This window comes from Pteronotus mesoamericanus, unplaced genomic scaffold (genome assembly GCF_021234165.1).
Source record: "Pteronotus mesoamericanus isolate MK-2021 breed Mesoamerican mustached bat unplaced genomic scaffold, CSHL_Meso_final contig_50, whole genome shotgun sequence".
Taxonomy (NCBI): domain Eukaryota; kingdom Metazoa; phylum Chordata; class Mammalia; order Chiroptera; family Mormoopidae; genus Pteronotus; species Pteronotus mesoamericanus.
In genome coordinates, this window is record NW_026555186.1 from 6,621,917 (window position 1) to 6,640,024 (window position 18,108).

An 18,108-nucleotide genomic window follows, 5' to 3' on the forward strand; every position below is an offset into this window, starting at 1 on the left:
TGGATATTCTGAGTATGTAAGTTATCTCCTATTGGCTTCTAGTGTGTAGAGGCCCAGGGTGCTGCTAAACATCTTCCAATGCATCAGACAGCCCCACAGCAAAGAATTATTTGGCTAAAATGTCAATAGTACCAAAAATTTTGCAAACCACTTTGACACGCTTGATTCATCACAACACCTTCTCCATACACTGCACAAATCTTTTTTTTTTTTTTGGCATTTCAGTTGCATTTGTACCTTCCTTGAAATAATAAAGCATAACACACCAAAAATGTTGTGTATTTCCTTCTATCTTCAATATTCTAATGGCCACATAAAAATTAACCGATTTTGTTAGGTTTTGTTTTTTTTAAATGCATACTGATATGACGGCTGTTACAATACACTCTAACAAAATTGTTTCAAATGAAGTTAAAGACAACTAAGCAGCAGTACAGCCATCATATAGAAAAAATGTAACGGACTCTTTGGCCAGCCCAACAGAAAGCTCCTTCAGGCCAAGGTGAAGGAGGCCGGTGCGCCTGCCTCATCATCAATCAGAACAGCTCCACTTTTATGTGCCAGGGCTCTGTGAAATACTATTTTAAAATAATAGGTTCTTCAGCTTAATATAAAATAAAAAAGCTTAAATACACTGAGACACCCTGATAGAAAACCAGGTGACATCACTGGAAAGGACAAGTGATTTTTTTTTGAATCCTTGGGGTAAATGTCTTCTAACCTTGACAGCCCCAAGTCTTCACCCCTGGTACTGGTCCTGGCCCCACTCTTAGCACATAGCAGCTGTATGAAAATGCTGGATAACTGTCACTTACAGATAGAAAGAGGCTACTTCACATTAGCCTACAGCCTAGCTGTGTCTGCGTCCCCAACGAAAGACTGGCTGCCGCTCACCTTATCACTGTCCAGTGTGTTCTGAGACGTCCGGGAGGCGATTGAAATTGTATCGGGCTGGCTGCTGCCATCACCTTGGCTGTCCAGGTCCTCTCCATCCCTGGAGACACAAGACGCTTTGAATTCCTGACTCTGCTAGATTCATTTTCCAAGACTGGTGAAGATCATCCATCAGTCATCGGAGAAAGAATAGATTTGTTTCAAGACGTACAAGTGAGCCTTGGTGATTGCTGCTACCACCGCGGCACTCACGAGGACTGTGCACTCTTTATGGAGCACAGGCTTTTTGCCAGGCATTGGGCCAAGTATCTAACATATCCCATTCCATTCGATTCACATAATAAAATACAGTTGATATGATTATTTCCCATTTAGAAATGAGAAGCAAAAATGTCTAGATACTATAACTTATACACAAGGCCATATACACAATTTACACACGTGCCTGGACTCACACTGGGGGGGGGGGGGCACGCGGAGGGCACGGGGGCATGACCAGGGATTTGCACCTAGCCCTTTACTTTAAGTTGAAGCAGGGTCCTGTTTTAACAAAGCAATTTCATTGCTAAGAATGGGACATATAGATGGTGTTAAAAAGCAAAACAAAACAACATTCCTGAAAATGTCTGACAATTTTTGAAAAACATTAAGTTCACATTGCCTTGTTCCTTCCCTATTAGACAAACTTACCAAAAAGTCCCTGCAGCACACTCACCTCCTGCCCTTCTGCCTTGTTGCTGGGGCTGTTTTGGGGATGTGAATGGGCTCCTTCAGGGCGCCTTTCAGGTGGATAGTCCGCTCCTGTATCACTTCCCGGATGTGCTTGATCCAGTCCTGCTTGTTTTCTATGCTGGAAGCCTTCACAACGTGCGAGAATCCGTGAGGACACAGAAGGGGCCCTTTCCAGATGCTGCACTAACCACACACAGGTCTCCCGCATTCCTGGAGTTTCCCATTTTAAAAATAACTTCCCAGCAGAAAAGCAACCACATCCTATGTTTAATGTGCCACCAAATCAATGACTCTTGTTTTGAATATTTTTTCATCAAAACCATTTTTATTTTTATAGCATTTATTTCAGACCTCTGGATATTCTAATCATCAATCATTCCCTGGCCTTGAGAACTTTAAAGCAGCCCTGGGAAAATACGAAAACAGGGCCGCCCTAAACCAGAGCTTCTCTAAGGCCATTTAGGCCAAGAGCAGCGGTCAGTGGCTAGTGAAGTGTCAACAGAACCTGAACTAACGCCCATGTATCGTGCTGCCCCGTCCACTGGACTCGTCCAACAACAGTACCTGCCTCCTCTCCTCACTCCCACAAGCACCGTGCGGCATCAGGCCTCCCTTACTCTTGAGGGGCCACGGTGTGGACACCCAGTCACACTACCAGCAGATAAAGGAGCTGGAGTTACCAGAGTGCATGACCGAGCCTGTCCCCAAGCTCTGCATCAATGTACCCCTGCTTATCAACTGGAATAAGCCACTAGAGTAAACCAGTATGACCTACTGCCAATTGCCCATGGTGGGTTTGCCTCAATTTTATAACAACCGTGGAGAAAGGTCCTCTGAACATGACACACAGCAGATACTCAATTAGCATCTGTTGAATGAACACATGTGGCATCACTTTTTCCAGATTTTTTTTCTTTCACGGTGCCTCAAAGGAGGTGGTTTGTTTTTCCTTTGTACATGTCCTGGGCCTTGGTAACAGTTTTTAATTTCCTTATGGAAAACACCAACCTCCCATGATAGAAACATAATTCCCTGTAAATGATTAAAACAACCGTCAGTGGGACTGCAGCTGAGGACACAGAAGGGAGGGGACCCACCGCTCTCTCACGGTGGGCCTTGCTTTGGAAACTGGAAGGCCAAAGCCCATGGCGGGAAAGGAAATTAAAGTTGAGAACTCTCTAAATAAAACGCTTTCACTGGAGCATATGTCTTTAAAGTTATTGTGGGACAGTAATGGGGAAATAAAGGATAAAAGGGGCCTGTTGCTTCCACTGCAGGATCTGCTCCCAGGGGAGCAGTCAGACCGATTTCCTCTGGGGTAGGCGGCCGGGTGATCAGGGAACCAGGGAGTGCGACTAGGGCACAAACGTCTCGGGACAGACAACTTTGAACACACACATCTACTGGAATTTAAATGCCTGATACAAATGTCTGGGAGGTTAAACCAAGAGAGGTAGCTGAGGAGGCACACTGGGAAGCATTTGGAGACAATAAATAAAAGCTGTTACTATGGTTCGGAAATAAAGAAAATTCTCATGCTATAAAGCAAATTCATCACTACATTTATGTTGGGTAGATCTCCTAGTAGTCTCAATCTGTTTAAAGAAGGATTTGGATATCAAATTCTTCCTTGAAGATGATGAAAGAGAAAAAAAAGGCAACAACGTAGTGTCACACCTACTGGGCCACCAACACCACTGCCGCTACCACCATGACTGCGACCTCATCTGGCGCCACAACCACCACCACCACCAAAGGCTCCGCCGTGTTCTCAGCCATCGCCATGTCTCTACCGCCACCTATCCTGGCGCCACCGGGATCTCCACCCATCTACAGCCATCTCCACCGCCGCCACCACAGAGCCCTCTCTGAAGTTCATGAGGACACCATTCCCCTTAGTTTCTTCTTGGAAGCCAGAAAAATATTACTCAGAATTCCCTAGAAAACCTTCATCTGGTAAAGCCCACAGGAATCTTATACTTCTATTGCATCATGAGTATTTTATCGTGTCCTAAGTGAAAGTGGTCCAGATCTGGCTAAGACATCTGGCTCTATTTCTTAGACACACCCTTTGGCATCTGTCACTGCAGCTAGTCTGGATAAACATTTAGTATAAGCTGGAAGTTTTAGGTCTTGAGTATAGTTTAAAATGTTATGCCTTAGAAAAGTTCAATTCTCTAATATTTAGCTAACAGTACAATTAATATTTTGCAGGACTTTATGCCACTACTAACAAGAACACTCTGGTCTGGTAATCATCTATTCATTGCAAAGCAATTCATTCTTTCTGTGTGAATAAGCACCTTGATACACGATGGCGTGGCCCTCACTCACTCAAGGACAGGCTGTACTCAAGTGACAAGCTGCTGAATAATCATGGGTGTTGGAAATACCAAGGAGAGACCAAAAGGAATGTACGAGACAAAATCGCTGACATGCAAGTTCACACACCAGAGTCCTATTAAGCTTTTGGCCCATCTCCCAATATTCTACAAATCTTCGTCTACATCTTCCCCAGAACATCCTTACGTTGATGATGGGCTTTCCAGACAGCTCAAAAAAGACAGTTCCGTCTGTATTTTCTCAAACACAGGAGGGGGGGGAGTTATTTAAGACACTCCCGAGCCCTCTGCCATTCCTAGGAGAGGCTAGGACAATCAAAACAGGGTTTGAATCAAATATTCAAAGACGTTTTCATCCCCCAAAGGCTACATACCTCAAAGCACCCTCCGTGTGTCTGAACACTTCAAATCAAAACATAATAAAAAACCCTGTACCTGGGAATTATCCCCCTTTTTCCTCTGCCCCCAAACTAGAAAACAAAAGAGCCTTTGGCCCCATGGAGACTCTTGGCCTGCTCAGCCTCGAAACTGTCAAAGGCCATCACAGCTCTGGCAGGTGCCCATTTGCCTTTGGAAACCTGAAGTCACGTGTGCAGCGGAAGCTATATCCCTTTTCTCCCCTATCTTAGCTTCCTGCATCTCTCAGGGAATGTGCTCATTCTTTTTAAGACTAGAAGTATAGGAAAAGGATGAAGACTTGCTCCATTTGATCTTGAGCTGGCAAGCAAAACTGAGCTCACATTATTTCAACCCTGGAGTACCAAACTCAATTTATTCTACCATTCTTCTTGTGGTACTCACTAATCCCAACAGGACATGAAAGGAACACATAAAATGATATGAAAACCAGTACGTTTCAACCACAGGGGTAAGAAAAGCATACACTGCCATGATAAACTTGTCACACGGCACACCCCTGAGCTTCACACGAACGTACCTTAAGGACGATTTTATTATCTGAAGTTGGCGTCCTCCCCACCCACAGTGCAAACTTGCAAGGGTCTCCTTCCACATGCTCTGTGACACCCAACTCTGAGGTCTGGATAAAAAAGACAGGTATCAGTAAATGAGACTGTAATTCAAAGACCACACCCTCCCACCCCGCCCCCAAAATCCCTCGTTTTTGGTGACTCGTGGTCATGCTCAATTATAACAACATACTGTGTTAACACGTTAATGGGAAATCTTTAGCCCTCATTTTAGTTAAAATGAGGAAATTTTGTTCGTTGGCTACAAACTATAGGTTTTATCTTTTTCATTTCCTCTGAGCACCTCTACTGAGATTCTAATGCAAGTCAACAAGTAAATCCAGAGGAAGCAAAGCAAAATATTGGAAAACCCTATTATCTGGAAAAGCAAGATGACTAATTTCAACTATATAAATAACAAAGTGATTTTTTTTTTCTAGTTGTAAAAAGAGCTGCCACCTTTCATTTTCAGTATTAATAAAGTAGCTTCACAAAGGGCAAATGATGTACAATTTATTTATCAATAGCATTCACTTTTAGTATTTCGCCAATAATTTTAAGGGCTAAGAGGCAAAATTGCTGTACGTAATATATGCAGTTGTAATATGCACAAGATGGAAGAGTATAGGTGAAGGTCAACATCTTCAGCCCCCACAGCCCCACCACAATCGAGTTCACCCCGAATGCGTTCTTCTCCCTCCAGCAAAGGAAGTGATTCATAAGCTATAGCTCCAGAGGTGGCCTCTGAGGGAACCTTAACTTTTAGAAGATAAATTAAGTGAAGATGTATCAGCTTCTAAAACAGACTAGCTAGGTCTCAAAGGATAGATTAAAACCAGCTAGTGAAATTACTAGCCAGCAATGCTGCATTTTTTCTTTGCAGTTAGAATATGATCTAAAATGATGTAAGGTGGGCAGGGATCCAAAAGACAATCTCAAACAGGATGTCAGCCAAAGAAAATGGTATGAAAACCATTAGTTTGAACTTGCAAATTCCAGATTATTATTAAGATGATTTCTACACTTGGTGGTATCTTATTACTTTGGGAATTTGATTAACATATGGATATCATAAAGATGTATAATATATAAAATATAACCTATCCAAATTCCAAACATCTACCAATATTTATAAGCAATTTGCCATACTTTGTATCAAGAAACCAAACTCAACTGCATTTTCTGTTCTTTCTGTGATGGTGATTTTTCCTTAGTTTTGCCCAATCCTCCTGCTGCCTGACCCTGTCCAGCAATTTTTTTGATGACAGCCCTCTGAGATACTGCCCACTAAGGGAAGAAAGAAATATAGCGGACTTAGGGGACGACATTGGCCTGAGACTTTTCTGAGGGTCAGCATGTGACTTTATAAAGAGATTGGTTGGGTGTGCTTGCCAGGAAGTATACTGACAAGAGTTCAAAAGTATCACTGCATCTACCAAGCACCCAAGGACAATTGTCCCTAAAAAGGTGTAATTGTTGATCTTTAATACTAATTTTGCTTACATATACTTTCCTTCAATGATATTTTGCTATTGTTAACCCACCTATTTATTTATTTATTTATTTATTTATTATACATTTAGTTTTAATGAAAAAAATTTCAAATCTCATCATTAAGATCCCACAGTGAGCCACAAAGCAAGGCTGCTTAAATATATTCCAGTGTTGGTGAATGAAAAATTAATTATAATAATATGAGAACTTAATCACAGTCTGATATGATCAATTTATGTATTTATAAAACTAGTTAAGGTATATAGGAGGTAAAGGATTTAAATTCACTTACAAAGTGTTTTCTTATCCTGTAGTTAGAGTCTATGGAATTTAAGAAAACAAGTATCCTAAGTCTAGGAAGCTCAAACTCATGAGCGCTCTCTAGTGGATCAAAGCTGTCAGAGAATTTCACTGAAGAAGATGAAAACAGGACAATTTCGGACTTAACATTTCAGGATGTTGGGGAGCGTAAACTAAAGGTAAAGAGTAGTAATTTTCCTCTACCTACAGAAAATTTGCAATTGTGTGACCTTTAAACTTAAAACTCTGCATGCGTATACTTACAAACAATTTGCTTTTATAAAGGTACTTGCTTCTCCCACTGGAATCTTTCACTTCTTTACTAAATACTAAGGACATTTCAAAAAGGAAGAGATGCCGTTCTCGACCCTTTCGAATTAAGGTTTTTGGGTCCCACACTTGGAAGGATTCCTGCAGGATGAGTTCTCCCTGAGACTCAATATTTTCATCAAACCCTGCAACATAAAGAAAGGAGGCACAATCAACTTAAAGCAAAAATTAAAAAGACAGCATTATGACTACTTAAACACTTGTAAAATGCCCGTTGATTAAATCTCAGACTAGCGTTTCCCATTTGGGCCCCAGACTCCAGTCTCCCCAGCACTGACCCATCTGACAAAGGGCAGTTCTTCCTAAAGCAAGACTTTATATATATTTTCAGCCATTCAAAAAGGAAAAAAAAAAAAAAAAGAAAGGGATTCCTCTTGGCTTTATTCTTTAAAGTTCTATCTGCTCAGGGTGGCAGGGTGGCGATGTCACCATCTGAGACCAGTTTACCTCCCTACGCCTCGTTGCCCTACCCTCACAGAGTCCACCATACTGACCTCCTCCTCCTCCTCTGCCCGGAACGGTTCCCTGACTTCCCACGGCCCTCACCTATTCCAGCCTGTCTTGATCCTCAGCTTCCTCAGCCTAGAACATACTTCCCACATATTCCACAGCAGTTTCAGGCTCTCTTCAAGGCCGTGGTCAAGCCTTCCCCTGGGAACTGGCCCTGGCTACTCATCTTTGGTGGAGTTCTCCTTCCTTTGAATACAAAATTCTTCATGCAAATCAGCCATGCTCTGGTCCCTGGCTGGCTCTCCCTAACGCTCATCTCTTCATGGACGTGACCCATTGCATGGACTTTAAGATACCTGGGACAGGTGGGAGCTGCGAGTTATCTCCCAACTTCCGCTCTCCCCCTCCTCCCTAACAGCAGAAGCCCCGCCTCCTTCATGGATGCTGAGAGCAGCACTGCATTTCCCCAGCACCCTCTGCAGTCAGGGCAGCCGCACACCTACACTCAGGCCAGGTGTGGATAGTCAGGTGCACAATGTCCAGTTTCTGCCTTTCTAGCTTTCCCTTCCCTTCCTCTCTCCCACTTCCTGCTAGACGGAAGGTTAACAACATCTCGACACATTCTGAACCAAGCCAGCCAGGCAGCGTCCAAGGAGTGGAGACCAACTAGCTGGAACAGAGCCTGAGCCTTTGATGCCGCGATGGGCTGACGCACCAGCTCAGGATTTTACTTCAGAGAAAAGAAAAAGCCAGGTCGCTTGGCCTCTGATTTTTGGGTCTCTAAACAAAGAGCAAGCAGCAGCTCCTCCTTGACTCATGTACTGCCCCTGCCACGGCGATGACGGCGTAGGCCGCCACAGACTTCGCATACATGCTTCTGTGTCACCTGACCATAAGAGCTAAGCTCTGTAACACACAATGAGCTGTCCTGGACAGAGGTATTTGCAAAAATAAATCGCAACAAAAATTTTTATGTGCAGTTATCTGATTCTCTACCATGTTATATGCCACGTTGAACTGCACAAGCAGGTATATGGTACCTGCCATGTTCAAGGCTCCAGTGAGTGATGCAAGGGACATAGAAATGAAGAAGCAACAAGCTCTTTTAAGGATTTTAGAATCTTGGGAGACTGACCTATCTTTCCTTATACCCATCCACCTAACACAGAGACCAGGTGGGCTAAGGCAAGTGGCAAAAAGTGTTCCTGGGGTTCAGAGCATGGGGAGGCCATTCTCCCGTAATGAACAGGGACAGGCATTTAAAGAGATGGAAGCAGTTCATGTGATCTTTAAGGGAAGCAATGAAACCAATTCGTTAAAAAAGAAGACATTCACATCTAGATTCTTAAATCCTACACAAACATAGAGGCATGAAGTCACGATTTTCAGGGCATGGGAAATTCATTTACAGACATCGGAAGAAAGCGCACTAATGTGGGCTGGGGGATGTGGGGGTTCCGTTACCTTCCAGCATGCTTAGGTGCATGGCGTCGTTGGCCCGCTTGGGCACGCTGAGCATCACCTCCAGGCCATCTTTGATCTCCCCCTTCCCTTCCTCGCAGCATGTGAGCAGCTCCTGTGGAAGCCCAAGACCATGAACTAGACAAAAATTGTGAAATTCTCTACCACCAAGATCTCTGCAGAAATGAGGATCTAAGAAAATCCACGATTTTCAAGATAAAAACAGACTGTGGTCTACTGGCCATATATTTTCATAGAAAACAAATTACTACCTACATATCGTATTAGAGTAAACCAGGTGCAGTCATAATTTAAGATAAAATCAGTATACACATTAACTATCAAGCCTTGAAAATGACCAACAGAAATATTTAATGAGTAGAGCATAGCACAGTCAGCTACTGGTTGTATCTGAAGGTTATGCTGGAGCCCAGCTCGTGCTGCTATGCTTCCCACAGGATCCCAGCATGATTTTGGACTCTGGTGCCACTCACACAAGGCCATCGAACCTGGAACTGCCACCCTGTGCGGCAGGATAACACTGTAGGAATGTATACCATGAAACACCTTTGGTTTGTGTGTGGAATGTTTAGAAAACGCTCCAATGACTGCATTACACTGCAGGGTGTGAGTACATCTCAGATCTCAGATGGACATCGGTGTGGAATGAATGATGGCAAGGACAACAAATTCATATTCTTCTGCACTCTGAGATATTCTACCAGTGTGTTAGTGACCATTAGTCAGGGACAGTATCAACAGCTTTCTGTGTCCCAGTGTTCAACAGATGGACATGACCATGCAGTCAGCTTTTGTCTCACACTGGATGATTTACAGCAATTTAGCTACCTGACAAGCACCTTTTCTCACTACCAGAGGATGTTCATCTATTATTTTGAACGGCACAGCAAAAAGTGCTTTAAAAAGGCAGAGACTTACTGCACTGGCAGAAAAGCTTATTTCTGTTCTCCACAAGAACCACTCAGCAGAATCAAGGGAGGTTTATATATTAAAACACCTAATCATGAGTGACTAGATGTGAGGTCATACAAAAAGAGATCCTCAGTGGAACCCCATGCCAAAAACAAAATTCTTAGAGCCTGAGGATGTCAAGAGGTAAACTGCTTTTGCAAATTAGAAAGCAAAGAGCAAATGTTAATATAAACAGCTTGGCCTACTGGCTTCTATTTCACGTTTACAGCACCCACATTTTTCTGCAGGGATAGTGAGACCACCACTCAGTGAGATTCTGGTACCAAAGTGCAGGAAGTCTATTCTGCTAGAAAAGTTCCAGAATGGTATCACTTTCACAAAAGAATGTAGCCACTTCTTAACTGTTTCTAGATTTTTCTTACTCACAAAAAGAGTAAAAAGTTTCAGGTATTCATAATACCATCTTCTGATTTTCATGATCACCTCCTATTGTTGTGCTATGAGTGAACTGGGGACACAGCTGGATTCATAAAATACTGCTGCTGGGAAGAAAGGGTGGTTGGTACAGTCTAATGCTTAATTAATAACATTCACCAGCCAAGGAAATGGTAGGGTAAACATCAAATGGAGATTGTAGATGATTTTCCTTATAGTCAAGAAAATACGCATCAATTATATATGTAATACATTCTTTGACATTCTTATCACAAATTCTAAGTTTTCTTTACCATCCTATTGTCAAGACTAATAGTTGTTATTAAATTTTTACAAGTGTGATCTGAATTATAATCATTTATAACCAATAAAAAGCAGAGGTCAGAGTGATTCACATACTTGTGACTTGTACGAACAAGGTGCGTAAATTGTGTGACAAATGGCCAGACTAGAGATAATAGGGAGGAAGCTCCTAAGGGTGGGTTCTCCCTGGATTCAGTGGAAAACCTGGGCATTAGCCCAACCTGAGCGCACGGTCGCGCCCGGGTGGTAGGGATCCCATGACGACGCTGGGCGCATCCTTGTGCCCTCAGAGGCCAGTTATCAGCCCTGCACACTAGCACTGTTGCGAGGTTAACTTAATACACACACGTGTACAGCACAGTGGCTGCCCGTAACCAGCAAGCCACACCGGGAACACTGGTATAAAATACACAGGGCCGACAAATTTCTCTTTCCTTTCTCACTCTGTGTTAGGGACTATGGTTGGTCAGTGATGGTTAGGTGCATAGGTGTATAACCAAGGAATAAACTCTTATTTACCTGCTACACTAAGAAATCGGGCAGGGAAATAAATGGCAATGAATTTAAAAATTAAAACAATATGCTGGGTGTTATTTTAAAAATTCAGGGTACTTTACGTATAAAGAAAAATTTAAAAATAGCAATGTGCAAATCAAAATTTTATGGGCTGAAGATGCTTTATACATACTTTTAAAAGGAGCTGATACTTCGTTATTCGCTGAACTGGTTTAATAAGGTAGGAAGAGATGGAATTGGCCAATCCGTGCCGCTGCTGTATCTCCTGAATGAAACAAAAATTGTATATATAAATAAAAACACCACTGGGTAAGTTAGATGGCACCAACAGAAAGTTTACATTTATTTCCCCCATAATGAATATACGCATGCTATTTTTCTGTAAGTATAAAGCAAAAATCACTGATTATTCTTTTAATATGGTCAAGCTAAAAATAATAAATCTCAGCCAAGTTACCACTTTGATCCCAGAAGACAGCAGCGTTTGCTTTGTATTACTGGCTCTCGGGTGCAGAGATGACACGGGCCAGGCCGACAACTCCCTGCGCAGTCCCCAGGGGCTGGCCCTCACAGCGGAGTCAGGGGCTGACTCACCCGCCCTCCTGAAGCGTCAGCCGCTGAGCCACAGACCACATCCCTCCCGATCGCCCAGCCCTCCCTAGGAGAGGCCTCGTTCTTCCAGCCAGGCACACTACCAAGAATTCTGCTCCCTGATTCGCTCTCATTACTCAACTACCTTCTAACCCAGAATTTTCACACCAACCTACTGTACCTGCATTTTCTTAATTCTTAGCATCCTTCTCAGAAGTTTTTTAAAAAGAGACAATGATCTTCTGATAGTGTATGTATCAGCTTCCCATTGGATTTAAAAGCCACCACACCCTGTGTTCTCCAGCTGTTTGTCATTTAGATTAGGCTCTCCAGAAAGAGCAGACTAGAGGGTGAGTCCTCTGAAATGGCAGCCGCAGGAATCACCTAGTGACTTGTCACTCAGGCATCAAGCAGATTAAATGAAAAACCTGACAACTCCTCCTCTGGCTTCCAGGTCATAAATATAGTTTTGAAAGCTTCCTTTCAACTTGCAATGATTAAAACATGCGCAATTCAAGATGTAATGATGATACACCCCTTCGTCATTTAATATCACATCTAAAGGGTTTCTTTTCACATACAGTATAATTTAAAGTCTTAAGGACAGGTCAGTGAGTTCTGGGCAATGTTTACCCCCTGGTAACCGACTCCCAAGCCAAGATACAGAGTATTTCCGCCATCACAGGCAGTCCTCTCAGGCCCCTTTCCAATGAGTCCCCTACCCCCCGCCGCCACTCCCACCACCGCGAGGAGGGTACCTTTGTTTCAGAATTCTATCACCAGAGATTAGCCTTGCATATTCTGCAAGTTCACATAAAAGGAACCCTTCATACTGCTGAGCAGTAGTCCGTCTCCTGAATATGCCACAATATGCTGGAATACAACCTAATGTCTTTTTAATACTCCTTGTTCTAGTAACATTTTCAGAAATGCATCTCCCATATTTCTAAACATGAATCTATTTTGTTGACATCCTTATTACCTTATCACAGTATTATACAGTTCAAAAATGGTTGTAAGATCACAGTAATCTAAAATATCTGACAAAGATTTAATCCTGCTGACATAATAAAGTTTCCCTTTTCTGAAATTTCTTTGCTTATAAAATTTACTTTGGACGGGAGGGCACAGAGAGCTGGGGGTAAAAGGAGGATCTAGCTCTCTGGTTAGTGACATATCCAAGGCCATGATTTTTCCTTTGCTTTTGTATTTAAGTCATTTACACGCAATCAAGTCCTTGCAGCTTTCCCACCTCTCCACAGAGCTGGGCGCCCTGTGTCACTCTGCTAAGGACCTATGACCAATGCTGGGGGTCAAAGGAGCCCCTGATAGAGGAGCAAAAACACTGCATAAGGAGAACTACAAGGAGGCACATAGCCTGTGAAGTCTCTAGACAAACATGATTTTCTGTATTCTTGAAGATTTTGAGGGCAAAGGGGTTTTTTGTGTGTGTTTTTTTTAACATGGCTTTGATTCCAAGCATTACATGTTCCACATGTTCTCCACGCTTAGGCCCTAAATAATTCTAACGCTGCACGTGGCCACACAGTGTGGGGTTTCTCCTGATGGCGAAGACCTAGGGTCCTGTGAAATAATGAAAAGGCCTGGGGGCAGCCTTTGTATTTTTAGAGGCAGTGATGTGTGAGTACCGCGCATGAGCATGACAGCGGAGACAGGGCCATCTGCAGGTGGCGCATCATCTCGGAGATGAAGCTAAACTGTATTCTAATCTCTGAGACTTGCGGAGAAAAGCAGGTTATCGCCGTTGGCTGTGCACAAGCACACCAACAAAATCCACGTCTGATATCCTTCGTGGCTCAATGCACCAAATTATACATAATATTCAGAAGTACCTCATCTTTTAATCAAAATTTATTTGGCACACATTTGAATACATTTCTGGAAACCCAAAAGGGCACTCTACATGTCATACTATAAGGCTCCATTCTTTTTTGTACTAAATAACTACTCTGCAATATCTTTTTAAAAATGATGAGCTACCCCTATGTTTACACCAGTAAGAATATAATTAATAAATCTCCCAAAGTGTCTAGTTGTTACAGTGCTATTTGTAAAATTTTACTGGTAGGCCACTTTTAGAAAATAACATCATGAAATACAAATACAAAAAATAAATGATTAAAAAAGATCCTAAGTTACTTTTTTTTTAAGAAGGGAAAAGCTTAACTTAATAGTGTATGTCTTGTATACAAAATTTTACATGTAAAAATTTATGGTCATATAAAAATACTAAGTAATGATGTATACACATGTGCATATTAAAATCTGAACTTCTTACAGATATACAGCTTGCTACACCTTCAGAAGTAGCTTTAAAAAAACAGAAGAAAATATAGTAATATCCCACTATGTATGTGACAGATAAAAATGAAAATACTGTCCCATCAATTAGGTGAAAATTATGAATAATATTGCATTTTATGCATGTCAAATACAACTTAAGAAATTTCACAGTTTCCTTAGTCATCTATGACTTACATCAAAGTAGGATCCTGCATGCTCCAGTATCAGCTGAGTAGAATCAGGCTTATTTTTGCAATAAGTGACATACATCTGAAACTTGTCTGCCTATAAATTAAAAAAAAAAATGAGAATATCATTTTCAAATGGCTGTACATCAAAATATGATAAACTTTTGGGAAGAAACTGTGTGGATAAAGGATATTTAAGCCCCGATTTAAAGAAACCCTATTTTATAAAGACACCTATTAAAATAAACACCTCCTGCTGACACCGCACACCTCCAGAAGCCTCCCTGGACCCCGCGAGGCGGGGCTGGGCACGTCCTCCCTTTCGCCCCACCGTGGCGTGTGCAAACGCGGGCAGTGGGCCTAGGAGGCACAGTCACCGGGTCACTTGTCTGCCTGCCTCCCCTCCAGACGGGGGGACCCCACCCCCGCCCCTGGCAGGACTGGGAGCTCGTGTTGAGCTGTGAATTCCCAGAGGCCGGGCACACTAAATGGTCTATTGCGAATCATCATTACTGCCAATAATAAGCTCATTCTGCATGAATAACTAGCTGGGGAATGTAATTCTTCAAGACAAAGTCCAGTTCTCTATGCAGCTACCAGCAGAAGATGGTGACAGAAAAGAAATGAACAATGTTCCTTCTAACTTCCTTCAAAGACACCAAGTAATTGTGGGACAACAAGAAGCCGAGGTTTCATTACCCAAGTAACAAAGCAATGCCCAACGTCTTCTGGCAACTGCTCGTATTTTTCCAGCTCTTTCAGGAATATGCTACAGAGAATAAAAACGTTATCATATTATTATGATGTTTTAAAACATTTTAGTAATGAAATATGCCAGAAATTTGAACAAGCATACCATGACTTCAGGCAATGCCTGAATTTCATCTTTTTAATCATGTGCAGTGAAAATGTGTGCCTTCTAGATTTTGAGATTTAACAAAATGTATAGCTCTCAACTAGAGTAAGTTATGACTTCCAGCTAATCAGTTTAGCACTTAAACACTTTCTACTAGAAATTTTATCCTAGTGGCTCCCTTCTGGGAAAGTGCCATGTTTAGTAGCTAGGGTCATAATGTAGGGATGTAAACATTCAATCAGAAGAAACCCTTTAGAGTTTAGTGTCTTTTGCTGGGGTGGGGGCGGGGGAATGAGGATGACCCTGCAAGCTCTGGCCCAGCATCATCTTTCCATGGGCGATTGGGCTGCGCAGCCCAATCCTCTACCGAAAGGAGCTTCTGCTGCTTTTAAAAAATTTCTTAGAAATAAGACTATGTGCCTCCTCTGACTGATGGAAAGTGCGTTTCATTTTGCACAGACTACACATCTGTTCCACCCTCAGTTCCCTCTTATCCAAAAAGACCAAACATCTGCCTGACACCCATGGGAACCTCTTTTTTCTTTTAACCCTAAAAAATAAGTGATGTAGCAGCTGATGGCACAGCTTGAGAGAAGTTAGGGTTCTCACAAAGACAGTTTTCACTGTTTTTCTGATCTTATTTCTACAGAAAGTGTGTGCGGATAGAAAGTTGAGTCTGTATTAAAATTGCCTCGACAAGGTCAGTCTTTCTGAAGAAAGCCTGACAGGCTTCATTCAAATTTCAACAGAGTCACTGAAATCAATGCTTGCTTCTCTCAGAAACCTTGATTTCTTGTTATGAAACGTCAGCATAGGACCGAGATTTCGGGAGTAACTAGCCACGGCTCCGCAAAAATAAAGTCACCCACTTGTTGTGGAACTCATAGATTTCCTGCATGTTCCCGAAGATGATGAGCTCTTTGTTCACAATGCCCGGGGGGATCTCCTCCACGCCGCTGGTCATTTCCCACAGGTAGGTCTGGCCAGAGGGAAACAGAGGCATTAGACAGCAACTGACACCAGACTTTCAAGAAACAGATGTTTCTGACATCTGTAGATATGGACCCAGAGTTAATGTATACCTGAAAATATACCTTAAGAATGGAATCTTTTAGACAAGCATAAAAAACTGAAAGAAAAAAAAAAAAAAGAGCTCCCCAGCTGCTATAATACTTGAGAATAGTTCTTGTACTTTTCAGCACTCCACTTATTCCCAGCTTTGAATTTTGGAATAAACCTAGTCTACAACGTACAATGAATAGTCATAAAACTACTGAGTATTAGTTGTCAATCATAATTGGAAGGCACATTTCTCTGAAGCTGCTACAAAGTTCTGTATGAAGGGAATCCCAGCCAGGCCATCATGTGACAAATGGAACAACAGGGTTAATGATGTGTCATCCCCGTAACAAGCAGAACACAAGCCTAGAATTTCACAGAGGTGCACAAACATTGAAACTAGCGATTTATGCAAACTTTAAATCTCAAGCACAATGAAAAAGTGTGATTATATAAAAACAAGATTATACTCGATCTAAATAAATAAGTAAAAAAACTTACTTACATCCATACACTCCCGGAGGTCTCTTACATAAGCCTTTTCAGTTTGAATTAACTCAGCCATTATGAACCTTAAACAGAGGAAGATAGTAAGTAGTTGAGTTCACAGGCAGGATTCACTACCCACTTTTATGGTTTATGAAATAATCAAGTGGTTTAAAAATCATCAGGCAGTAATGTGTTTTGGTGATTAAATCAAGAATAGATAGAACGATATCAGTATCCAGCCAAATTCAAAGGAAAAAAGAATTCACTGACGCCTGAGGCCAGAGGACGCTTTGCTGGGGGCTGGGCTGCGCCTTGCAGGGTGCTGAGCGGCCTCCCTGGCTGCCACCCACCAGGTCTCAGAGGCAGCACCCCCAGTCCCCATCGCCACAGACTGCGGTGTCCCCCAGGGCACAAAACTGCCCAACGGAGAATCACTGGTTTAGAACAACCTTTTTGTCATATTAATATCTAGTATAGTTTGCTAACTGGCACTGTTTAAATACCTCCCCTAGTGTTATTAATTTCTCCTTAGTATTGCTAGTCGTGACTTATTGATGACAAATGACACTGTATCAAATTGCCACCCCACTTGAAACAGGGGTGCGGGGATAAAAATAACAAGATACTGTTTCTGATGCAGGTGATAAGGGGACAGTGCACACAGTAAAGTTTGAGCTGCAAAAACTAAGCCCATTCACAAGAACGAGATGTCATAAAGACATTTGGTATCAAAGCACACACAGAAGCATGTTTGTCCAAGTGACATTTTCTTGACTTTTTCAATCTGGCAGGTTCTTAAAGACTGGCTTACTCTTTTCTGCGGGCAGATTTCCGTTTTTCTTCATTAAGCTCATGAGCAGCATCGCGCAATTTGACCTCTGACCCAGGGATACTGGCTGGAATGATGTCTAGCTGAAGACTTTTACTCTGTGGAATAAGAGAGTCAATGAACTTCAGTGAACCGAATCAACAAACAGGACACGAAGGAGGGCGCCATGATTTACACAGTTTGCACAAAAAAATTTACCGATTTGTTGGAATCTGAAGAAATCCCCAGGGCTTTCTCCAAAGAGGTCCTGTACTTCTCCATCCGCAGAGAGAAATCTCTGTACCTCTTATCCACGGCGGTGACACATTTTTTTATCTCTGCCGCATGGGCATGCCCTTTTTCACAAAAGCCATCAGCCAGCTGTATTAATAGCTTCACCCTCTCTTTGGTTTGCTGCAAAAAAAAAGCGAAACAACAGGAAAGTATAATGAAGCAAATGAACCCAGCTGCCAGGAATCCGAAACAGGAGCAACTTGCCTACAGGTCAGCTCTGAACCAGAAAAACATGGCTAGTGATAGAAACTCAGACTCACGCCCCAAGTCCATCCAATTCATGGCCCCGAGCCTAGACTAGCTCTCTGTCCTCAGCTCCTCTGCAACGAATGGCATTTTAAGACCTGGGGTAAAAAAATCT

At 42.3% G+C, this 18,108-nt stretch overlaps 1 protein-coding gene across 4 annotated transcripts in view; it reads right to left on the reverse strand.

The window, feature by feature from the left end:
• Positions 1–18,108, reverse strand: part of TRIO (trio Rho guanine nucleotide exchange factor) — a 317,818-nt gene that overhangs the window by 83,933 nt on the left and 215,777 nt on the right. For all 4 annotated transcript variants that reach the window (XM_054578325.1, XM_054578323.1, XM_054578324.1 and 1 more), the window contains exons 22-33: positions 17,673–17,867; positions 17,457–17,572; positions 16,662–16,728; positions 15,967–16,076; positions 14,941–15,010; positions 14,249–14,338; positions 11,331–11,423; positions 8,975–9,086; positions 6,995–7,185; positions 4,906–5,007; positions 1,610–1,752; positions 895–994 (exon numbers count right to left, since the gene is read on the reverse strand). In XM_054578325.1, coding sequence (XP_054434300.1) covers positions 895–994; positions 1,610–1,752; positions 4,906–5,007; positions 6,995–7,185; positions 8,975–9,086; positions 11,331–11,423; positions 14,249–14,338; positions 14,941–15,010; positions 15,967–16,076; positions 16,662–16,728; positions 17,457–17,572; positions 17,673–17,867 — 1,389 coding nt within the window. The remainder of the gene's footprint in view (positions 1–894; positions 995–1,609; positions 1,753–4,905; positions 5,008–6,994; positions 7,186–8,974; positions 9,087–11,330; positions 11,424–14,248; positions 14,339–14,940; positions 15,011–15,966; positions 16,077–16,661; positions 16,729–17,456; positions 17,573–17,672; positions 17,868–18,108) is intronic.